The sequence below is a fragment of the Paramisgurnus dabryanus genome, chromosome 2 (assembly GCF_030506205.2).
Source record: "Paramisgurnus dabryanus chromosome 2, PD_genome_1.1, whole genome shotgun sequence".
Lineage (NCBI taxonomy): Eukaryota > Metazoa > Chordata > Actinopteri > Cypriniformes > Cobitidae > Paramisgurnus > Paramisgurnus dabryanus.
Window position 1 is genome coordinate 6053497 of NC_133338.1, and position 25504 is coordinate 6079000.

Sequence of the window (25504 nt, forward strand, 5' to 3'; positions counted from 1 at the left end):
TGTATTGAGAGCTCAACCTCTTAACCTCACGCTTCACACAATGTTCATATTGTAGTGCTCTCTCGCTCTCTCTCTCTCTCTCTCTCTCTCTCTCTCTCTCTCGCTCTCTTTCTCCAGAAGCGCTCACTTCCTCTCATACCCGTTTCCTGCGGTGACGGTGATCATATTGCCGCCACATGCCGTCTGTTTGAGACGTTGTCGGCAAAAGGCTCGCTCTGTTCAATTTTTTTTCCTTTTGCATGCCCTCTCTTTTTCTTGGGTACGCACGTGTTGTGGTACAATTAGTTTTAGTCTTTTGGGAGAAGATGAATATGTGTGTGTGTGAAAGAGAGAGCAGGAGACTAATGTAATGTAATATTCAGTGTGTGTTTCTTGGCCAAAGGGCAAGTCTGCCTCGGCCCCTCATGATCCTACACATCCACAATCTGTCAAGTTTAGGAGAGGGACTTTCCACTGAAGGGACTTTCCGAGCTGCTCCGAACGGAGCCAGAATGAGTTTTTTCCACAGCTTCATATGATTCCCTGTGGAGCGCCGTTCGCTGTTGAATGCTGCTTTTGACACTATGACCGGTCTAATGATTCCCTTGCAGTTTCATTTTAAACAAAGATGTATTGGTGTAAATAATTTTGAACTTCCAACATGAATTAAGATTTAATTCCCTTTTAATTTTATTATTTCTTAAAATAGCCACAAAAGTACCAGAAACACCTGGTTGAGACTACGCCCTTCAAAAATGTCCTGATGAGATCATTGTGTCAGAAGGCCCGTTTTGAGGGATGTTTATGTAAACATTTCTTAAAAATGAGAAGTTACTGAAAATTTCTGAAATTATATTGCTTTCAGTTTTGTACAAGATTATTAAAAGTTCGTCAATAATTGATAGTAATGGTGTATGAGTTGTATTTGGGTAAAATAATTGGTAAAACTTACGCACTGCAAAAAAATGATTTTCAAGAAAAAAATTCTTAAATTAAGATGCTTTTTTTTATGAGCAAAACAACCCAAGAAAATAAGTCTCGTTTTTAGACCAAAGCATCAAATTTAAGTGATTTTGTGCATAAAGCAAACAAATCTGCCAATCGGGTAAGCAAATTTTTCTTGAATCTTTCTTGAATTTAGTTTTTAAGAGAAATGTTCAAGTTTTTTTTTCCTACACCATTGGCATATTTTTTTGCCTGTTTTGTGCACAAAATCACTTCAATTTGATATTTTTGGTCTAAAATCTAGACTTTTTTCTTGGGTCGTTCTGATAATCAAGAAAAAGCATCTTAATTTAAGATTTTTTTTATATTTTTCCTGTAAACAAGACAAAAATACTAAGATTTTTTTCTTGAAAATCATTTTTTGCAGTGCAGTACGATTCACAGGTACATCGCAAAAAACTTACTTTCTTACTTAGTGTTTTTGTAAAAATATCTACACTGCAAAAAAAAAACCGTTTTTAAGAAAACTATTTCTTAGTATTTTTGTCTTGTTTTCAGTAAACATATCTAAAAATTCTTAAATTAAGATGCTTTTTCCTGATAAGCAAAATGACCCAAGAAAATAAGTCTAGTTTTTAGAGCAAAAATATCAAATTTAAGTGATTTTGTGCGTAAAACAAGCAAACAAATCTGCCAATGGGGTAAGCAAAAAAATCTTGAACATTATTCTTAAACAATAAATTAAAAAAAAAATTCAAGAAAAATTTGCTTATCCCACTGGCAGATTTTTTTGCTTGTTTTTTGCACAAAATCACTTAAATTTGATATTTTTGGTCTGAAACCAGACTTGTTTTCTTGGGTTGTTTTGCTCATCAAGAAAAAGCATTTTAATTTAAGAATTTTTAGATATTTTTACTGAAAACAAGACAAAATACTAAGAATTTTTTTTCTTGAAAATCATTTTTTGCAGTGTAAAAATTCTTAAATCAAAATGCATTTTTTATGAGCAAAATTACCTTAAAAAAGTCTTTTTAGACAAAAAAAATAAAATCTTTGTAAATTTGTCCCTAAAATAAGCAAACATATATCCGCCAAATGGCCAACTTAAACACTTAATTCAAGAAAAAAAAAACATTTGCTTACCCCATTTCCAGATTTTTTTTGTTTGTTTTAAGCACAAATTTACTTAAAATTGTATTTATTTTTTTGTCTAAAAACTAGACTTATTTTCTTTGTAATAAGAATATTACTTAATATTATAATAATATTTAATTGTATAATATTAATATCAAATAATATTTTCTTTATCTTGGTTTAAGAATTGTTTGTAGTGTAGCACACAAACTAATGATCTTACAAGCTATAAGGTTCAGGTGATAATATTACTAGCTTTGATTAATGATGCCTTCTTAAATGCCATATTAAAGTTACTCACTGTTTACTACTTATAGGCATGAAGTGTTAAAATAAGTTTGGCAGAGCTCATATTGCAACAGTTACAGGGTACAGTAGAAACATTTGGAGGAACCGAGACTCCGCTTAAAAAGCCAAGCTTTGTTTAAATGTGCCAAACCTTCTCTGGTTTTTGTAGAACAAGTCCAAAACACAAATAATTGTCTTATCCTAACAAACCATAAATCTATGGAAAGCTTATTTATTTAGCATACTTATTTGACATATTTACATAAATGCTTCTCAAATAACATTTTGCTATCTAAAGTATTTGCATAGTGCATTAAATGTTGCCTTTATATCTTCAGTATGTCAGTATAGATTGTAAAAAATATAGATGTAGTGTCCATGAAGTTGTAACGAGCATTTTTAAAGCCAGTAGTTGGCGTGTCACTGTGGGATACGGGTAGAGCTGAGGTGCCTGGTTGCTGAAACCACGCCCACCGAGCTCGACAGTAGTGACAGCAGTGGCAGTTCACCCGTCAATCAAGTGGCCACGCCCTTAACATGCAGAACTTAAAGGCTTCATATCTTTTGAATAGATGAGTTACAAAAAAATTCACATCCCCTTACAGATGTCATAAAGGGCTAAATTAGCTATATAGACCAAAAACACTTTTTGTACCAGGCTGAAGTTAACATGGGGCGTCTATATTAGGGATTGACTCCCTTTTGGAGCCTGTCTCTAGTATATTGCAGTTTAAGTGTTGGCTTCATGATAAAGACCAAAAGGTTGCCCCTTGGCATAGTCTCATGCTTTTTGTCCCATGGTGGTAGATCTGTAACACCAAAGCCTTCCCTCACCCTCTAATACTTCCTTTATTACTGTCAAACATTTTATACAAAACAAATCATTAAAATACACTTTTCCAATTGCACTGGGCTTACGCACTGCAAAAAATGATTTTCAAGAAAAAAATCAGTATTTTTGTCTTGTTTTCAGTAAAAAATATCTAAATATTCTTACATTAAGATGCTTTTTCTTGATGAGCAAAATGAACCAAGAAAATAAGTCTAGAGTTTAGACCAAAACATCAAATTTAAGTGATTTTGTGCATAAAACAAGCAAAAAAATCAGTCAATGGGGTAAGCACATTTTTCTTGAATTTAGTGTTTAAGAAAAATGTTCAAGATTTTTTGCTTAACCCATTGGCAGATTTTTTTCCTTGTTTTATGCACAAAATCACTTAAATTTGATATTTTTGGTATAAAAACTAGACTTATTTTCTTGGGTTGTTTTGATCACCAAGAAAAAGCCTCTTAATTTAAGAATTTTTAGATATTTTTCCTAAAAACAAGACAAAAATACTAAGATTTTATCATTTTTTGCAGTGCACTATTACACTTGCACTAAGCCCTACACTTTTATTTTCAACCCAGCATTGGTTCAAAAAGATAGAAAACCCAGCCATTGGGTTAAATTAACCCAAATGTTTATATTTGACCCAACAATTGGTTAAAACAACATACTGCACTGAAAAAAATTATTTTTAAGAAAAAAAAACGTAGTATTTTTGTCTTATTTTCAGGAAAAATATCTAAAATTTCTTACATAAAGATGCTTTTTCTTAATGAACAAAACGACCCAAGAAAAAAGTCTAGTTTTAAGACCAAAAATATCAAATTGACAGATTTTTTTTGCTTGTTTTATGCACAAAACCCCTTACATTTTATATTTTTGGTCTAAAAACTAGACTTTTTTTCTTGGGTCAGTTTGCTCATCAAGAAAAAGCATCTTAATTTAAGAATGTTTGGATATTTTTACTGAAAACAAGACAAAAATACTAAGATTTTTTTTCTTGAAAATAATTTTTTGCAATGTGTAGGTTTGGGTTGGATTGAAAATAACCCAGCATTTTTTAGGAGTGTAATTTTAATGATAAGTAATAATAATATTAATTCAATAAATGCAAATGTGCAAACACCACTACAGTGCAAAAAGTTTTTATAAAAATAAAATAAATGTGTACAGAAAGATAATGACAGCCAGAAACACAAACTACTGTTTGCACAGAACAAAATCATGCTGGGGATAAAGCAATTTCATGCATCATGTTGTGAAAAATTCTGACTTCTTTCTTCTTTTTTTTAACAAAATCTGAAAAATCCTTATTCTTACAGCCAAATCTATCACACTATTAGTTTATGAGTGGAGCGCTGGCATCACCTCCTGCTGGCAGCAGTGTGTGGAGACAAAAACCAGCCACATAATCTAAATTCTGAATTTCCTCTTGTGCTTTATCAACTAACTGAAGCTCTATAATCTCTGTGGAGCTGTAAGGGTCAGGTGAGAATATCGATAGCTTTGATGAATGATGCTTTGTAAATGCCAGATAAAATAACTCACTTAAAAGAGTGTTAAAATTAGGTTTTGCCGAACTCAATTTACATCAGAATTATACCATAGTGTATAGTAAGATTTTTAGCACGGGGGGAACATGGTAACATGTCTGCGTTTCTCCTTGAAGACTTAACATCTTGATTGTTTACCGCTTTAAAGGTTTCGTGTTTTTAAAGTTTTAAGGTGGGCCAGTTTGAATGTACAAAAATCACAGGTGCTATTTATAAAAAAAAAATTTATGTATTAATTTATAAATTTTAATTTACTCATCTTAAGGGGTATAAAATAAAGAAAAGAGACTTTTAAGATACTATTATAACTGAAAGTCCTGTGTAGCACATTTGTTTACTTGAGTGCAATAAATGTTTTTGTTGAAAAAATGAGAATCGTGTGAGAAAATGTGACCTCTTTCTCATGGAGAAAAATCGTGATTTACATTTTAGCAAGAATCGTGCAGCCCTGATTGGTACCAAATGTATATATATCTGTACCTAATGGCTACATATTAGGACCTTTTTAAGGGGTACTTCCCCAGTGACAGCTGGAGTACATATTTTGACCATTTTCTAACAGTGTTTTTTATCAGTATGTGGGTTCCCTAGGATTTAAACATACTAACGCAATGCTTTACCAGCTGAGTTACAGGAACAAAGTACTTTGGAGTGCTATTAATGTCGATACTGTGGTATGGGGAGGCAGGGGCTAGTTGTCACATGTAAAAAAGCTGTTTCTCAGTAACTAAAGGATAATGGTTTAATATTCAAATCTGGTTTAAGTCGCCTAGTTCAAACCTGTACAATAATAATTGTTTTTCTTGGGAAATACCAATGAACCGGTTTAGTTTTTTGTAATCATGACAAAGCAAAGCATGTGTCTATACATGAATTGGCTTTAAAAAAAAATCCTTACCCTGAGAAATGTTTACTGGAGTTAAAGTGTGATCCCATTCTGCTGAAAAAACAGCCAGGCTGGTCTTAGCTGGTTTTAACTGGGGGTAGATGGTTTTAGCTGTTAGCTCTTAGCTTGGCTTAGTGATCTGACTACACAATACTTAAAATATTCAGATTATTTGTATAGCTGTGCAAATGAGTTACATTTCTAATGGTTAAATTAACATGTTGCTGTATAACCGCTTCAGTTTTTCACTTGCATACACTGTAAAAAAAATTCCGTAGAAATTGCAGCTGGGTTGCCGGTAACTTACCGTAGATTTTAATTTATATTTTTTACTGGCAACATTTTGTTCAAAGTTAAATGAACATTAAACATTTACAAGTCTTTGTCTTTACAGAGTAAAACTAAAAAAAACAGCATCAAGCAAAACATTCTGGGAAACAAATTCTGAAGCAAAAAACAGAAAAAAGTTAATGATGATTTCTGGTTCCCAGAATGCTTTGCATGAGGCTGTTATTGTATAGTTTTATTCTGTAAAGATAAAGACTTGTTAATATTTAAAATGTATTTAACTTTGAACAAACTCTTGCCAGTAAATAACATAAATTTAAATTTATGGTAAAGTACCGGCAACCCAGCTGCAATAACATTGTCATTTCTACGGATTTTTTTTACAGTGTAGATGCATTGCAAAAAAATGATTTTTAAGAAAAAAATGTAAGTATTTTTGTCTTGTTTTTAGTAAAAATATCTATTTTTTTTTAAATTAAGATGCTTTTTCTTGATGAGCAAAATGACCCAAGAAAATAAGTCTAGTTTTAAGACCAAAAATATCAAATTTAAGTGATTTTGTGCATAAAACAAGCAAATAAAATTTGACAAAAAATAGTTCAATAGTTTTATTCTGTAAAGATAAAGACTTGTTAATATTTAAAATGTATTTAACTTTGAACAAACTCTTGCCAGTAAATAACATAAATTTAAATTTATGGTAAAGTACCGGCAACCCAGCTGCAATAACATTGTAATTTCTACGGATTTTTTTTACAGTGTAGATGCATTGCAAAAAAATGATTTTTAAGAAAAAAATGTAAGTATTTTTGTCTTGTTTTTAGTAAAAATATCTAATTTTTTTTAAATTAAGATGCCTTTTCTTGATGAGCAAAATGACCCAAGAAAATAAGTCTAGTTTTAAGACCAAAAATATCAAATTTAAATGATTTTGTGCATAAACTCCTTTTGTGCCCTTGTGTCCGTGCTGTAATCAATAGTTCAAAACTATTCAAACCCACAACCTTTGTGTTGCTCACATTTTTCTTGAATTTAGTGTTTAAGAAAAATGTTCAAGATTTTTTTTTTGCTTACCCCATTGGCAGATTGTTTTTTTTTTTTTTGCTTGTTTTATGCACAAAATCACTTAAATTTTACATTTTTGGTCTAAAAAACTTAGTTTTGCTCATCAAGAAAAGCATCTTAATTTAAGAATTCTTAGATATTTTTACAAAGACATAAATACTAAGAATTTTTTTTATGAAAATCTTTTTTTGCAGAGTATACATTTATTTAGTTTTTAGGTTGAAGCTATAAGTGTATATACACCCATCTGTCTAAATAAATCTCAATATTGTAATGTTGATGATTTAGATCATCATTTACATTTATGCATTTGGCAGACATCTTTATCAAAAGCAAATTGCAATGAATTCTTTATATTTTTTTCATAAGTGTGTGTTTCAAGGTATTCTAACCCACAACCTTTGTGTTGCTCACGTTATGCTCTACCAGCTGTGTTATTGAAATAGTTAATTATTAGCAGGTTGGCATGTTATATATAGCACAGAAGGTTTTTTCCTGCTGGCTATGGTTGTTTTAACACAATCTAATGGCTACCAAATGACTGGACAGGAAGTTGTAATTGCTCTTCTACTGAGGCTAAAGATCATTAATCACTGTCAACGTCTTCTCTCATTGTCTCGGCATTCAAAAGATTGACATCTGTGATAAATGTAGGTACGTGACCATTAAAGAAACATCTTGCTACAAACATGATCCTTTTCAGAACGGTTCACCAAATATGAAATTCAAAAGTGATCATTTACTGACTCTCATGTTGGTCCAAACTCGAATGAATGACTGACTTGTCCATAGTTGAAAAATATCCTGACTATATAATTAAAGTGAATAGGTGGTGTGTTGTTTTGTGTAAGGAACAGCCCTGAAACTTAGATCTCGACATGCCTGGTCTCCATATTTATTAATATCTTGCCGGGGTATTATACAAACCGAATGGGATTAGTCAATATTTTTAAAGCTTATTGTCGTCAGTGCTTAATACTTTAATGATTAAAGCAGCTCTCACAGTCTTTTCTGACGGAAGCGAAAACGATTATATCAACAATTCAGATTTGCGACCAAGATCCATCAGTTTTTTGTGTAAATCTTTCATCTCTTACCTCTGAACGCTTGGCACTAAACACAAAGCCCTTGTGTCCGTGCTGTAAACAAACATATGCACAAAGCAAAACGTTAATCACAAACTCGAGCAGATGAAACCGATTTACACATTTGAAAGCTGTCATCTTGTAGGCAAGAAACAAAATGAAGATAAAGAAGAACGAGTGAAGGGTTCAAGGGAAAGACCTGTGATTTAGACACAGCTGTTGGAGTCAAAAGAAATTGCACTTTAACAAGACAAAATCAAGGATGTGCAGTCAAAAATCGATTTTCGAAGAGAGAGAGGAAGATAAAGTTTAAGATGTGGTTTTGTGAAAGAATAAACTGTTAGAAACTTGGTGTGCTTAGTCAGTTTGTACCAAAATTAAAGCAGTGTGCACATTGCACACCTTAAATTGTACTATTAAACAGCAAATTATTTCACTTATATTTCAATAAAAACTCAGAATAGCTTCAATATGATTTTGATATGACTTCATCCATCTGTATATTGTAGTCTTGCATAACTAACATTAAAGGAACAGTATGTAAGAAATGTATATCAACTAATCATAAAATGGCCTTGATATGTCACTAGCCATTAAAAAAACATTTTAATTTCAAATACTTATATTACTCACAACAGTGGTCTGGCCAGGATTTTGTCATTTAAAAAGTGGAGTTGCAGCCCTCAACTGATGTTTATGTTGTAATTTTGTGTATTGGCCACCAGTTGTGTGATTGCAGTACCAGTTTTAGCCACATGTTTTGTGATTGCAATACCAATTTTGGCCACAATCCTACATACTGTTTCTTTAAGTATGATAACTGTCCACTGTCTATAAGAAAAACGTTAAGTACATTTACGAAAAAAGAACGCAGTTTGAAATTGCCTGTCACAAACATGTAAGTAGTTCGAGCCATAGTAGTTCGAGTAAGTCAGTAGTTAGTTCGAGCCATTGATATTATGCATTGATGCCGGCACTGCAACAATCGTAGCCCAGCTGCTTTAGCTCTACTTTCGTGATGCTCATACATTCAGTGTGAATTTTCTTACATGTTAACATTAGCGCTAAGAAAATTCACATTACAAACATGCATCTCACGTATGCATTGTGTAAAACCAGACTTAAGAGCCGTTATGTGTCTGAAACTGTTGAATGTAGTATATATGTGCATATATGTCTATTCTCTGAGCTAGAGTGATTGAGTGGAGGTGGGACTAATTTGCATATTCATATCTATGGTCCAAGCGGGTACGATTGAGTAGAGGGGGGACTAATTCGGATATTCGGATATTCACGTATACTAAGTCAGGAAAGGGTGTACAGTAGGGGTCTTCACCGGTTCATTTCCGAATTTGAAAACCTGAGGTCCGACTCGAGCGGGTTCGGGTCTAAAAGTTTAATGTGTGCCTCGGACATTGGTCGGGTATAATAATAGAGGCATCGGGTCTCGAGTAACTTAAAATTAATGTGTTTTTGCCAAACGGACCCGAGACGGCCCAAACTATCTCGCGTGTGTGCGTTAATGTCCTTTTCCAACCCATCCTCTGTTTGCCAAGAGCGTTTGCGACATTGTGTGTCATGTGGTAAGTTCTTTTTCATTGAGACACACCTGTCAATAAATTTTAAATGAACATTTTAACATCATGTCGCCAGATAACATAGGAAAATAAATGGAAAAATCTTCCAAATTCTTAGTATTTTTGTCTTGTTTTCAGTAAAAATATCAATAAATTCTTAAATTAAGATGCTTTTTCTTGATGAGCAAAACGACCCAAGAAAATAAGTGTCTAGCTTTTAGACCAAAAATATTAAATTTAAGTGATTTTGTGCATAAAACAAGCAAAAAAATCTGCCAATTGGGTGAGCAATTTTAAATTCAAATACTAAATTCAAGAAAAATTTGCTTATCCCATTCGCAGATTTTTTTTGCTTGTTTTCTGCACAAAATCACTTAAAATGTATATTTTTGGTCTAAAAACTAGACTTATTTTCTTGGGTTTTTTGCTCATCAAGAAAAAGCATCTTCATTTAAGCATTTTTTGATATTTTTACTGAAAACAAGACGAAAATACTAAGAATTTTTTTCTTGAAAATATTTTTTTGCAGTGTAGAACTTACTGTCACAAAAAAAAACTTTTATCTACACTGCAAAAAATGATTTTCAAGAAAACATTTTCTTAGTATTTTTGTCTTGTTTTGAGTCAAAATATCTAAAAATTCTTAAATTAAGATGCTTTGTCTAGAAAATTTGTCTAGTTTCTTGACCAAAAATATCAAATTTAAGTGATTTTGTGCATAAAAAAAAAAAAAAAATTGCCAATGGGGTAAGCAAAAAAATCCTGAACATTTTTCTTAAACACTTAATTCAAGAATATTTCAAGAAAAATTAGTTTACCCCATTGGCAGATGTTTGCTGGTTTTATGCACAAAATCACTTAAATTTAATATTTTTTGTCTAAAAACAAGACTTATTTTCTTGGGTCTAAAAACTAGACTTATTTTCTTGGGTTTTTTGCTCATCAAGAAAAAGCATCTTAATTTAAGCATTTTTTGATATTTTTACTGAAAACAAGACAAAAATACTAAGAATTTTTTTCTTGAATTTTTTTTTTTGCAGTGTAGAACTTACTGTCACAAAATTTTTTTTATCTACACTGCAAAAAATGATATTCAAGAAAACATTTTCTTAGTATTTTTGACTTGTTTTGAGTCAAAATATCTAAAAATTCTTAAATTAAGATGGTTTGTCTAGAAAATTTGTCTAGTTTCTTGACCAAAAATATCAAATTTAAGTGATTTTGTGCATAAAACAAACAAAAAAAATCTGCCAATGGGGTAAGCAAAAAAATCCTGAACATTTTTCTTAAACACTTAATTCAAGAATATTTCAAGAAAAATTAGTTTACCCCATTGGCAGATTTTTGCTGGTTTTATGCACAAAATCACTTAAATTTAATATTTTTTGTCTAAAAACTAGACTTGTTTTCTTGGGTCGTTTTGCTCATCAAGAAAAATCATCTTAATTTAAGACTTTTTAGATATTTTTTACTGAAAACAAGACAAAAATACTAAAAACCGTTTTTCTTGAATTCAGTGTATGCTGTTATGATGCTCAAGGATGAGTTTTAAGTGATAAAAAAATCGACTACAGGGGGACTTTAATATTCAGTGTCTTTCTTAATAGAATGTCACTGACTTAATTTTGTCTTTGCTTAGCAGTGAGCTAAATCGCACGTACTGTATCCATTAAACTCGATGGATTGCACACGACTAAAATCTGTGGAAAACATTAGGCGTGATTATTATTCAGGGTTTCTCAGCTTTGAAGAGACCCAGAGAACCACAGCTGAGAGGAGACGCAGCTGCCAAAGGCACAGCAAGCAGAAAAAAATTCCTCTTTATATAACCCACACCCGGGCCAACCGTATTTGTGGTCGGTAAAGATTTCTCCTCGTTTGAGTCACCGAGATCACTCGCTCTAGGTTGTTTGCCCTCTTGCTCTTTGTATCCTTTCTCCGCTCTATCTTTTCCTCCAATAATCCCTCAAACCATTCGAACAGATAGAAAGTTTTCTTCCCAGAAACAGGCTAAAATCCAAACGCAGCCTCCACGGGCCTCGCTGGCCAACCGAAACAGTCCGATAAAGTTTCACCTTTCACCTCTGGTTGTCCACAGAGGAGCATAACAGCATGCGAGTGTTGGTTTGGACCTTGCCAAAAGAAGCTGCACATGGGGAAGGAAGCACTTTTGATGTTGTGAAAGTGAAGTCTTGGCTTTTGACTGATGCTGTCGACTAAATCATTCACATCTCTCACTGTACAGTATCGCTGGAAGCGCCGTTGAGCAAGTATACTGTAAACAGACCATAAATTGTGTCTGTTTTGTCATCACGTTACACTTATGTAAGAACCCTGACTTGTAATACAGTTTTATTTGAAAAGTTTTTGGTATGGCCCCAGCTAACCCAGGAGACTAAATCTTATAAACTTTTATGTATAATAAGTGTTATCTTTAGAAAATAAAGGCATAGCCTAGCGGTTATCTGTTAAACACATTGTGTCATGGTGCAGACATGAGCATTGTGGTTTCTATTCAGAACTGTACCTTTTTTGTCCCTGGGGTGGTTCCCCCAAGGTATCGTTTTGTACGTTTATAGGTATACAGTATATACATAATACAATGTTGTACCTTTTGAGGTAAATTACTGTTCCTTAAGGATCTATTGTGTACCTTTAAAGGTACAGTTAACTGTTTCGTACCTCTAAAATTTAACTGGTACAAAATTATTCCTTAAGGTACACAATTGGTCCTTAGGGTATAATATTGTACAACATTTCAATGTGGGTTGTATACCCATAAAGGTACAAAATGGTACCTTTTAGGGTACCACCCCAGCGACAGAAAAAGGAACAACTTTGTACCTTTTTTCTGACAGTGTATTATGTACTATTAGGTACAGATATGTACACATTTGGTACCAGTATGTACCTCTGAGGTACTAATATGACCTCTTTAGGTGAAAAGTTATACTGTCCCAGATTTGTTTGCTCAACTTAAAAAAGTAAGTTACCTGGTTGCCTTAAAATGTTGAGTTTATTCAACTTAAAAATATTAATTGACTCAAAAATGTTGTCAACTAAAGCCCTTTTCACACAGAGGATAATACACTGAAAATGCATTCGGAATTTTTCCGGGATCGTTTGATTTTTGGTTCATTCACACTACTAAGTGATTTTCTCGAATCTGTGCTAAATATTTGTGAGTATGGGAGCATCAGAGATTTAAATGATCTTACTCAGTCAATATTAACTCTTATCCCGCCATTGACGAGTTGTCTTGTCAATTAAGAGAAAACTTTCCCTGCCGATGACGATTTTTTGCGACAATCCATATTTACGCTATTATCCACTAGGTGGCGCTCATACACAATTTATAATAAACTGAAGCATCAAGTAATTCAAAAACATTGTTAACTCGTGTATGTTTTCACTATCGTTCTGAATCTAATCGCTAACAAAAGTTCTTTACAAAAATGCAGCTTTTTGCTTAAAATCTGATGTTTTTGAAGAAACAAACCCATATTTGAAAGATGATAAAAAGAGAACAAATGAAGATAGAATGAAACGTTTATTTTTATTTTATATATTGTATGTTTATAAATTTATAGAAGAAAATTTTCCTGTAAGGCATTTTGAGAAACTTTTGTGAAAATCACAATAAATGCTGGCGGGCCACTTTTTTTCACATAAGCTGGCGGGAAATGAGTTAAACATATCAAGGTTATATTTACACAGAATGTTCTTTACATTACATAGGATGATTTTATCTAGAGGACAGTAAATCACAAAATGACTTTAGCTGGGTTTTCACATATACTGTATGAAAACAGTATGTTATCCGTGATACAAGGATAAAATCGACAACATTAATACAGACTTAATTCAGTTGATAAATGCAGTCATAGATGAGTGTACATCATTTTCCAATGGCTTTGAACATGGCAGTCAGAATTGAGAGTTTTCGAAGGTTTTTTTTAACCCTTATGTGTTGTTGGGGCAATTTTTGGCCATTTTTGTTATTTTTTTAGTCTTAATTTTGCCACAACTTTCTCTGTGTTTCAGCAAATTGAATGATTTTTGGTGACAAATCTTATATTTACACATATTTTAAGAAAATGCTTTGAAATTTTAAAAAAATGTAACAATATACCGTAGGCAAATTTACTACCCTTACGTGTTGTTAGCGGCCAAAAATGGCCACTAAATTAAACTGCTGTAAAAATGTATCGGATTAATTTTTTTCCAATTTTTTGCATAAATCTGTTAATTAACCTCAGTCCTGATCAAAACTACCAAATGTTTACAAAATTCCATAATTTTAACTCTTTCATTGCCAAGTTTATAAGTGGTGTCGTTGATTTGGGAAAAAACACACAAAATGACCGATTTTTAATATAAAAAGTGATTGTGGACTGGATTTTCTTTTTCACAGTCTTGGGCATGCCAAAGATTAGTAAAAACATTGGCTTTGATGCATTTTTAGTTTTTGTGGAGCATTTATTTTTTTCTCCCTCATTTATTGTTTGTGGCAACTTTTTCCCATTGACTTCCATTATAACAAAATGTTTTGATTGCAGAGCCATGACACCTTATTATCATGCATTCTTGATTCTTTGCCATTTAATTAAGTGGCCATTTTTGGCCGCTAACAACACGAAAGGGCAGTGAATTGGAACAAGTCACAAGGGTTAACTGTTATAAATCAGAGTTACACACTGTAATGTGAAGCCAATGAGATGAGAAAAGTTTAATGTGTGCATTACTCATCATTATAAATAATTACATGGTTGTTTAAACATTATTTTCTTAAAATTTCCTGCATGATTCAAAGGTGCAGTGTGGGACTTTTAAAAAGATCTCTTGACAGAAATGCAATATAATCTACATAACTATATTATCAGTTGTGTATAAAGACCTTACATAATGAACTGTATTGTTTTTATTAACTTAAAATGAGCAGTTTTATCTACATACACCGCAGGGCACCTTACTGTACATGGAAGTCGCCGTTATGTTTCTACGGTAGCCCTAAATGGACAATCTGTTTGCGTTTTTGTTTGCGTTTCGTCCCTACACTATTTCAGACGATGACGTGTTTGTCCTGTGGCGGCTACCGTAGCTTCACTATGCATTTGGAAAGGGAGAGGTGAGCTGTGGACTGAGCCATGGTTGCCATTCACAATATCATCTTTAGATGCCGCTAGAGGTCCCACATTGCACCTTTAAAATATCTTATTTTTATAGAGAATTGTGATCCCACCCCTGCACTTCACTCTTCACACTCTCGATAAAAATGACAACTAAGCCAAACCAACACGAACACAGGGAACTCGTCTGACACGAGTCCATTTTTGTGGCTGCTGATTAAAGTATTATGTGATTTTGTGTGAGAGTCGGTAGATATGAGAGACGTGACCCAGAAGTGTTTGTTATCTGCACTCGGCAGCTTGTTTCAGTGATTCATGATTTCGAAACCTTCATATTTCTGTTGGACTGGATGTCTAGACGTGCGAGACAAAGATACAATGTGTCAATTAAGCAAAATTGTTATTCCATTTACATGCACCTGAGGCTTGACAATAAAAGTAAATTAAAAAAATTACTATACTTAAAGGTGCATTGTGTGACTTTAAGAAGGATCTCTTCACAGAAATGCTTTAACTACATTATCAGTGGTGTATAAAGACCTTACATAATGAACTGTATTGTTTTTATTACCTTAGAATGAGACGTTTTAATCTACAAACACAGCGGGTCCCCTTACATGGCAGTCGCAGTCATGTTTCTACAGTAGCCCTAAATGGACAAACTGCTCAACATAGCGTTTTTCGTCACTACGTTGTTTCAGATGACGACATGTTTGTCTTGTGGCGGCTACCATAGCTTCTCTATGCATTTTGAAAGGAAGGGGTGAGCTGTGGACTGAGCCAATTCACAATCTGACCACTAGATGCCGCTAAAAATCTACACACTGCACCTTTAACAGATTTTCTACATTGACGGACATTTTATCCTTCATATTCTATCATATGCATAGGAGAGCGTACAATATTCACACAAAAGTTAAACTTTGGGGAACTGAGAATTGTGAATTAGTTCTGGGAAAAGACGTTAGATCAGTATTTAAACGTTAAGCTATGTCTGTGTACACGTACGAGTGCATAAACTATGCTTTGTGTTCGACCGTTCGCGTACTCCTTGTTGCAGTTAAATTTTTAACTTTGAACAGCTTTCAACTTTCATTTTAACTTTCTTGACTAGTGAGAGGAGTTGGTATGAATAAATAAAAAATAAAGTTGAAGGGCTTAAGTTCTTTCAACTTTATTTTTATTATTTATAGCCACTTTTAACTAGTCAAAAAAAGTTTAAATGACTTATTAATTCAATCTGTTTAAACTTAAACATTTAAGTGCAGCAAGACATTTTTACAGTGTACGCATAAAACTGGGGACAGTTTTGAACATTTAGGGTGTGTGCACACCAAAGCTTTTTACATGGATGAAATTTCAGCCATGAAATTTCATACCCAGCTTTATTTCAGCTGACTGGCAGCTATCTTCAGCTGAGCGCTTTGGTAGCTATGATAATTCTGCTTTGTTTATCAGTCGTTGAACAATGTGCCGTTTGGTTGTTGTGATATTTGTCCCACCCCCCCTCCACTGTGATTGGATGGCCGTGTGAGAACTGACATTGATGAGCTAAGCTTTTCACCAAAAGTTGAATATTTAAAAAAAAAAAACTTTCAGCTGCTGGCTTTTTTTTTTTTAAAGCTGTGCCTCCATTGGAAACTATTGAAAACATACGCCGGCCACCTGCGTATATAAATTTATTTTTAACCAAAAAAGTTGCAGTGTCCACTTCAAAAGTGAATATTTTTATAATAAAATAGGAATAAAGCAGTAACACTATTTTCTGTGTCTATTAGCTTTGATGCCAGGTTTATGCTACTGTACTTCTTAAACATTTAAGTGCAGCAAGACATTTTTACAGTGTACACGTAAAACTGGACAGTTTTGAACATTTAGGGTGTGTGCACACCGACACTTTTTTACGTGGCTGAAAACAGCCGGCGGTCGCTGACTGCCAGCTTTATTTCAGCCGACTGTCAGTTGCTATGATACTTCTGCTTTGTTTATCAGTCGTTGAACGATGCACCTGTTTGGTTGTTGTGATATTTGTCCCGCCCCCCCTCCATTGTGATTGGACGGCCGTGTGAGAACTGACATTGATGAGCTAAGCTTTTCACCAAAAGTTGAATATTTTCAACTCCTGATGTTAAAAAAAAAAAAACAGCTGTCAGCTGCTGGCTTTTTTGAAAAACGCTGCGCTTCCATTGGAAAGTATTGAAAACATACGCCGGCCGCCTGCGTAAAAGCTTTGGTGTGCACAACCCCTTATTTAATAATAATAAAAAATATGCAATTTCTTGTTCATTTTTAACTAAAAAAGTTGCAGTTCACACTTTGAATATTTTTATAATAAAAGTGGAAATAAAGCAGAAATTCTATTTTTTGTGTCGGTTAGCTTTGATGCCAGGTTTATGCTATTTTACTTCTTAAACATCTTTTCAACATTTAAATGCATGATTTTTTTTCTGGCAAAACAGATTAAATATTTTAATGACTCATCTTAATCTAATGATTAAAATATCAAATGTCCTGCCCAATAAAAATCGGTTTTAGATAGTAAAGGTCGCTCCCATGATATCACCCTCAGTTTACTAGCAACTAGATGTAGCCAATCATTGATACAGTATGTCCCGCCCTTCCTGTTTGGGTTTTTGGGTTTTTTAATAAATTAAATCTAATATGACTGTACCTCAAGTGGCGTTTAAACTCATTTTGAGCCTAACAACGGTTGCCTTATTATTTGTCAGATTAAAAATAGTCCTTTTCTCCATCTGCTTTTGAGCAACAGTACTTTGCTACAAACCCTCTTTGAATTGGCTCCATTATTTCTGCCAAAATGAAAATTGTTCTTAATTTTCAAAATCCTTCAGCTTTGATTAAGCTTTCATTTTTTCATGAGCTTTTATATCTTCCATGTGTGGCCCAGATTTCTGTTCTGAAAGCCTCCTACTGTACCTGTTACTGTATGTAAGCTAAATGTTTCTGTCCGCAGGTTATTCCTGCAGTCGTCTCTTTTTCCCCTCTGCTTTTGTTGAGGAACGGCTCAGAGACGCAGTCACCTCTGAGTAATTACATTCTCATGTTTCGTTTTGAAAGAGCTTCTCTGTTGTCTGGGTTTAAAGAGGAGAGCGAGTGTGTCTTTAGCTCTGAGATCTGCTCTTATCTGTGCACACAGAGATTTTGGATTTCTCTCTTCATGTAGATTTAACCTTCTGCTCTCTGTATTTACAGTCTGGCTTGAAAACAGTGTGTGTCATGTAAATCTTGCCCTTGTTACAAACCTTTTATTTTGGAAGAAATTATATGTTTGACATTAGACATTTGATGTTTTGTCATTTTCCTTACATTTGCTGTATGTATCTGTCTGTCTGTTTGTCTTCCTGTCTGTCTTTCTGTCATTCTGTCTTCCTGTCTTTCTTTTTGCCTGTCTCTTGTCATTCTGTCTGTCTGTTTGCCTGCTTGTCTCTTTGTCTCTCAGTTTGTTTGTTTGTTTTCCTGTCTGTCTGTCTCTCTGTCTGTCTCTTTGTATTCCTGTCTGTTTTTTATATCTGTCTGCTTTCCTGCCTGTCTGTTTGTCTGATTCTCTGTCTGTCTGTCTGTCTGTCTTTTTGTCTGCCTGCCTTTCTGTCTGTCTCTGTCTGTTTCTGTCTGTCTGTCTGTCTGTCTCATTGCTTTCTGTCTTCCTGTCTGTCTCTTCATCTTTCGGCCAGATTGCCTGTCTGTCTGCATGTCTGTCTTTCTTTTTGTTTTCCTGTCTATCTCGCTGTCTGTCTCTTTGTTTTCATATCTGTTTGTCTCTCTGTCTCCCTGTCTGTCTCTTCATCTTTTGGCCAGCCTGCCTGTCTGTCTGCCTCTCTGTTTGTCTGTCTGTCTTTCTGTTTGTTTTCCTGTCTGTCTCTCTGTCTGTCTCTTTGTTTTCCTATCTGTTTGTCTCTCTGTCTCCCTGTCTGTCTCTTCATCTTTGGGCTAGCCTGTCTGTCTGTCTGCTTGCCTATGTGTATCTGTATGCATGTCTGTCTTTCTGTTTGTTTTCCTGCCTGTATCTCTATCTGTCTCTTTGTCTTCCTGTCTGTTTTTCTATCTGTCTGCTTTTTCTGCCAGTTTGTTTGTTTGTCTGTCTGTCTTCTTGTGTGTCTGTCTCTTTGTCTGTCTTTCTGTTTGTTTTCCTGTCTGTCTCTCTGTCTGTCTCTTTGTTTTCCTATCTGTTTGTCTCCCTGTCTCCCTGTCTGTCTCTTCATCTTTCGGCACGCCTGCCTGTCTGTCTGTCTGTCTGCCTGCCTCTCTCTCTGTTTGTCTGTATTCATGTCTGTCTTTCTGCTTGTTTTCCTGTCTGTCTGTCTGTTTGCTTGTCTTTCTCTGTCTTCTTGTCTGTCTGTCTCTTTGTCTGTCTGTCTGTGTGTCTTTCAGTTTGTCTTCCTATCTCACCTCTGTCAGTCTCTTTGTCATCCTGTCTGGCAGTCTCTTTCTTCATGTCTGTCTGTCTGTCCGTCTGTCTCTTTGTGGTCCCGCCTGTCTGTCTTTTTGTCTTCCTGTTTGCCTGCTTGTCTCTCTGTCTGTCTGTTTGTTTTTCTGTCTCCCTTCCTGCCTGTCTGTTTGTTTGCTTGTCTCTTTCTATCTTCTGGCTTGTCTGTCTCTTTGTCTTCCTTTTTGTCGGTCTGTCTGTCTGTTTCTTTGTCTCCCTGTACGTCTGTCTGTCAGTTTTCTGTCTCTTTGTCTTCTTGTTGGTTTATCTCTCTGTTTCTTGTCATCCTGTATGTGTGTCCGTCTTTTTATCAGTTTTTTTGTCCTGTTTTCTTTCTTGTTTTCTAGTTCTCTGTCTGTCTGTTTGCTTGTCTTTCTGTCATCACGCATATCTTTGTCTATGTGTCTGTTTATTTTCCTTTCTGTCTGATTGTCTTTGTCTTCCTGTCTGTCTGTCTGTCTGTCTGTCTGTCAATTTGTTTTCCTGTCTTGTCTGTCTCTTTGTCTTCCAATCCATTTGTCTCCCTGTCTGTCTCTTCATCTTTGGGATAGCCTGTCTGTCTGTCTGCCTGTCTCTTTGTTTGTCTGTCTGTCTTTCTGTTTGTTTTCCTGTCTGTCTTTCTGTCTGTCTCTTTGTTTTCCTATTTGTTTGTCTCTCTGTCTCCCTGTCTGTCTCTTCATCTTTCGGCCAGCCTGTCTGTCTGCCTGCCTTTCTGTTTGTCTGTCTGTCTATCTGTTTGTTTTCCTGTCTGTCTCTGTCTTCTTGTCTGTCTGTTTGTTTGTTTGTTTGTTTTTCTAACTGTTTGCTTTCCTGCCTGTATGTTTGTCTGACTGTCTATCTACCTGTCTGTCTGTCTGTTTGGCTGCCCATTCCTTTGTACACCTGTAACAAACGTACTTTTTGATATCATTTATAATATAAGTTATGAAATACCTACACAGTGAGTAGTGAGTTATGATTCTTGCCTTTTTGGCATTCTTGTAAATGTCTCTTAACTGCTTACTGGCAACCATTTTCTCCATCCACCTATAATTAAGTTTGTTGAAAGCAACTCTAGATATTTAACGATGCTAATGATATATTATTTTTGTTCCCATCTTTCACACATGTCACCCCAAAAATCCGCTCCTCAGAAATCAGTGTGAGGTGAAAAGTTTAGAGCAGGCCGGATTTATGTAGTAATCATTAAAACCCCATCTGATGCCGATGAGCGGACGATTTGCTTGTTTTTAAAGAGCCTGAATGAATCACCAGTCGCTGGTCTGAGATCAGTTCTGCCGCTGTTTGTGTAAAGGGTTAGATGGGGTGAGCTGGCCATGAAACTGCGCTTTTGGAGGAGAGGGTAAGAAGGGTCGACATGAACAGGAAGTCATCAGCGCTGTAGATAAATATGGCAGTGTGCCTCGGGCCCGGGTGGACGTATTAAAGTCACACACACACAAAGGGTTCCTGTGTCTGGACTGACCACCGCATCTGGCTCAACTTTCAGTGATGAACGACTGACTCGCAGGTTAAATGAGTGTCTTTGCGGGGTGACTATATTGACTGGTCGGGTGATGTGAGCCAAACTACAGCGTGATACCTTCAGATAAACATTCCTCTATCTTCATCTGTTGAAAGCAGTTGAAATTTGTATGAAGGGTACACGGCGAACGTGCAGGTATACTAATAAAATGCACTGAAAGTCACTTTTTGTGTCTGCCAAATGCATAAATGTGAATGTAAGTGACATCCAGTAGTTGTTTAGTTTCTGACTGTCGGATTTAAAGGCGAAGCTTTGTTCCTAAAAAAATTCAGTTTCCCACTTTTACAGAAAAAATGTTTGGTTAAGCCAAACTTTTGGTTGTTTTAAAAGCACCAGACTTTTCCAAAGTTGAAATAGTCTTATTTTCCCACACCTCCGAGCATCTGCGCAACATCCCGCCCCTGATCAAAAAAAACACGTACCCTGATCCAAACACATGCAAACACTTATACAGAGAATGTCAGAGCGAAAAAGATCAGAACCCCTCCACTGAACAATCCATCCACTGTGTGTCTTGCATTGTATTAGCAACAAGTAACAAATGCATGGCAGATTTGACATTGTAGATGCCGTCGTGTTTATTTTCTCTTCACTCGGTATGTCTGCACGGCTGCCGAGCTATAATAAACCTCTGTGACTCGACCCGTGATGTCATCTGCGTGCTTATACACTTATCCCGTGGGAGAAATCGAGCCAATGAATCAACATCGCCCGAACCTTTAACGTCAAGACTTTATATTCAGGTTGGGCCTGCGCTAAGCCGCTTTTATTACCGACTTTACAGCCCCCGGGTGTTTGCTCATGAACAAAGATTGCGAGTCTGGACAAAATTGGCCCAGTATGGAACCGAACGAGACCTCATGGGTTCTGTGTTATGTGATTGAATGGGATTCGAGGGACGAATGCTTTGAGTCCTCCATTCGTGTCTGAATCCTTTCTGCTTTCCATATATGGGCTTCTATGGGAATATACAAAATGATCGACATAAAGAAAGTGATTCTGATTGGATAAAATGTTAGTCGTTTTTAATATTTCAGCACACCTATTTTAAGATATTTCAGGTCGTCGGGTTGTTTTCTCTATGCTATATCATTCCATAAAACATTTTCAGCACCTTCAAAGGGGACATTTCACAAGACTTTTGAAAGATGTCAATAAATCTTTGGTGTCCCCGGAGTACACATGTGAAGTTTTAGCTCAAAATACCACACAGATGATTTATTACAGCATGTTAAAATTGCCACTTTGTTGGTGTGAGCAAAAATTTTCTGTTTTTGGGTGTGTCCTTTAACATGCAAATGAGCTGATGTAATGCAAACACTGATCACCATAAAGGTGGTTTGTTGAAATTGAAACTAAATTGTGATGTTAGTTTCTCTCTCTCTCTCTCTCTCTTTCTCTCTTTGCACTAAATGTCACTGCCGTGGTTGGATAGTGCAGATTAAGGGGCGGTATATTATAATAAGATCCCCTTCTGACATCACAAGGGGAGCCAAATTTCAATGAGCATTTTTTTCACATGCTTGCAGAGAATGGTTAACCAAAACTAAGTTACTGGGTTAATCTTTTTCACATTTTCTAGGTTGATAGAAGCATTGGGGACCTGATATAGCACTTAAAAATGGGGGTATTGCTTTGAGTAAACAAAATCTCGAACCAGGTTATTGTGAGAAGCGTGTAAATATTCATAATACTTGCAAAAAAATGCGAGATATGCATTTTGTTTTTGCTTTTCTGACCCCTCTGTCCTTTCGCAGTTAGCCTTGTTTTAATAAAAGCATTTTGCTGAATGTCGCTCTATGATTTTTTTTTTTTTTCAGTTTTGACAGATGTTTTCATCGCAGCCATGCGAACGTATCTGTAATTGCAAATGTCAGTTCCAAGGTGTGTTTTTCTTTCTCTGTCCAAACGTAACAAACACACTTGGTTATACAACCTCCCACATAAACAGTCACACAGAGAGGTCTTTGTTAAATCAGGAAGCAGTCGTGAATATAATTGTGTTTAGAGGCATTAAAAACAGCATAAAAACTACTTTTTATGGAACGTTATTGAAGTTCCCAGCCTGGAGATTTAACGTCTGTGTAAAGTCATTTTAGAGAATTGTTTCTAAACACATTATAAATGTTAGAAATGTATTGCTGAAACACTTTGCAAAGACTAAACTATGTAGTACTGAATTGTGGAGTTACACTGTTAGTTTTTCCACATTTTGGTGTTATTATGGATTATTTGGGCGGGGCTTAAGCAGTTGCTCGATGACCCTCTGGAGCCATCAAGCATGGCTCCGCCCCTTACACAATCACGAGCATCTTTTCAGAATGTTGCGGTATTTGAAAGTTAAGAGAGATGGCAGCTTTCCCGTGAGTGGGCGTGGTTTCAGCAGACAGCGGACACGCCCCCAGCATTTGAGAGCAGAGAATCCTGCCTGTTTTTCCAAGATTTTGATAACTTATTTTATTCATTTTGCATTTAGTTTCATTCAAATTTGGTTGGGTGGTTAATAACACGTTTTCCTGTGGTGTCACAAACTGGGAACACATTAAATGAATTTACATGACTGGTATTTGACAACTTCCTCTAAATGATCTTTTGTTTATTGCAGGTATTGGCGGAATGGAGGAATTTATTCTCAAGTCGGCCACCATCTCAACATCGCCCGCCTGCCCGCCCTTCACGCCACTCAACTTTGAAGCCACGCCCATCGTCAGAGTCGCAATTGAACCCAAGCATCCAAGTAGGTGTCACATGTCGCACATCAGTATTTTTATTGCCATTAGCTACTAGTACGTTTTGCCTGGTGGTACAAAACGACTTTATGGCAAGTAAATTGTCATTTTAAAAATTCCTTAATAAGAATTCACCAATTTGTAGTCTTTTTCTGTCTTTAGTTATTATTTTCTTGTCAGTGAAAGTAAGTGAAAATGTACACGTTACCCTCTTTATATATAAATAAAGTGAATGGTGACTGGAAAGTTTTACATAGCATGTTGGTGTAATACAATGTGTTTGCGTGGTTTATGGTTCAAAAAACACATTGGGCCCTATTTTAACGATCTGAAACGCAAGTGCGAAGCGCAACGCGCAAGTGAGTTTGTGGGCGGATCTTGGGCGCTGTTGCTATTTTCCCGGCGTGAGAAATAACTCTTGCGCCGGGCGCAAATCAATAAGGGGTAGGTCTGAAGTAGGTTCATTATTCATAGGTGTGGTTTGGGCGTAACGTCAAATAAACCAATCAGAACGCTATCCAACATTCCCTTTAAACGCAAGGGCGCAAGTTCCGTGGCGGGTTGCTATTATTATGACGGATTTACCAGGCGCACGCCAGGAGCGGTTCACAGCCGAGGAGACCGACGTCCTTGTACGGGGGAATCCCAAGCTTGCCAGCATAAATCGGGCACGCCGTGTAACGGGAGGTGGATCTGCCTCAGGACCTGACGCCAGCAGAGGACATCGCTGCGTCCACCCTCACCGCTAAAAGGGTTTGGGGGCTTGGAAATCGGACCCAAGAAACGCAAGCAAGGTCCAACCCCAAAAGACTCTTACAAATCAAGTTCACATACATTAAGGTTTCTTATGAAAACATTTAAATTATTATTTACATAAAATAAACGTAATACAGCCTCACAACAAACTTATGAAAATATTTTAATCGTTATTTGCATGAGAATTTTTTAACGCAGCCACACAATAAATAAAAACTATCACCACAATGCTCACCACTATGATTCCCCTTATCTCGTGTATTAATATTTTTTAGTGTAACAATTTATGATTTGCAAAAATAACTGTTGCATCTGTGTAGATTAGATGCAAAGTGTGTGCGCGTTGTGCACGCTATACATTATGGTCAAGCATGCGCCCCTAAAATAGCATAATGAACAACGCGCAACGCGCCACTGACTTTTTTCTGGTCAGTGGCGCAATTGTTTTTTGAAACTGCAAAATAGCATCAGGGATGGTTTGCGCCGGAACACGCCTCTTTTTTTGCGCTGAAACGCCCAGGGAGCGCAAGTTCATTCCCTAGTTTGTCGGCGTGCGTCTGTGGAGGGAAAAACCCGCTGTGCGCCGTTGCAAAATACGAATGATACATGCGTCACTGACAAAGTCAATTGCGCTGGGTGCAAGATAGGGCCCATAATTTTCCATATATTATTGAATCGATGAAATGCGTTGATTTTGTATAAAGCTTATCGTTCTAAAAAGCACATTGTCCTCCGATTGGCCAGCTAGCTAGAACATTGTGATTGGCCTGAATACCTCACGTCATCGTTTACTTTGGCATTTGTACCTTTTGCATATCGTTAACATGTACTAATACACACTTACACACTAAAGGAAATGTAAAAGTGTGAAACGGATAATAGGTGCTCTTTAACTCTTTCACCGCCATTGACGAGATATCTCGTCAATTAAGAGAAAACGCTTCCCCGCCAATGACGAGATTTTCTGTCTTTCCGCAATACCGCTATTATCCATCAGGTGGCGCCCTTCCGCAACTTTTTAAACCCGGAAGTATTGCCCTATGGCAAACGGCTGCTTGTCCGTGTCTGTTTTAAAGATCGCTCTGAATGGGATCTCTATGAAAAGTCCGTCACAAAAATGGAATTATCTCTGCTTTTTGCTCAAAATATGGTGTTTTTGCAGAAACCAACCCATATTCAAAAGCTGATTTCAAAAGAACCACTGAAGGTAGGATGAAACGTTTTTTTTTGTTTGAAAGCAGAGGGTCTGTTCTTTCATTTGGTATATTGTATGTTTATATATTTAAAGAAGA

At 35.8% G+C, this 25504-nt stretch overlaps 1 protein-coding gene across 2 annotated transcripts in view; it reads left to right on the top strand.

Moving 5' to 3' along the window:
* Positions 1 to 25504, top strand: part of efl1 (elongation factor like GTPase 1) — a 148978-nt gene that overhangs the window by 83705 nt on the left and 39769 nt on the right. For both annotated transcript variants that reach the window (XM_065249452.2, XM_073811888.1), the window contains exon 16: positions 23333 to 23464. In XM_065249452.2, coding sequence (XP_065105524.2) covers positions 23333 to 23464 — 132 coding nt within the window. The remainder of the gene's footprint in view (positions 1 to 23332; positions 23465 to 25504) is intronic.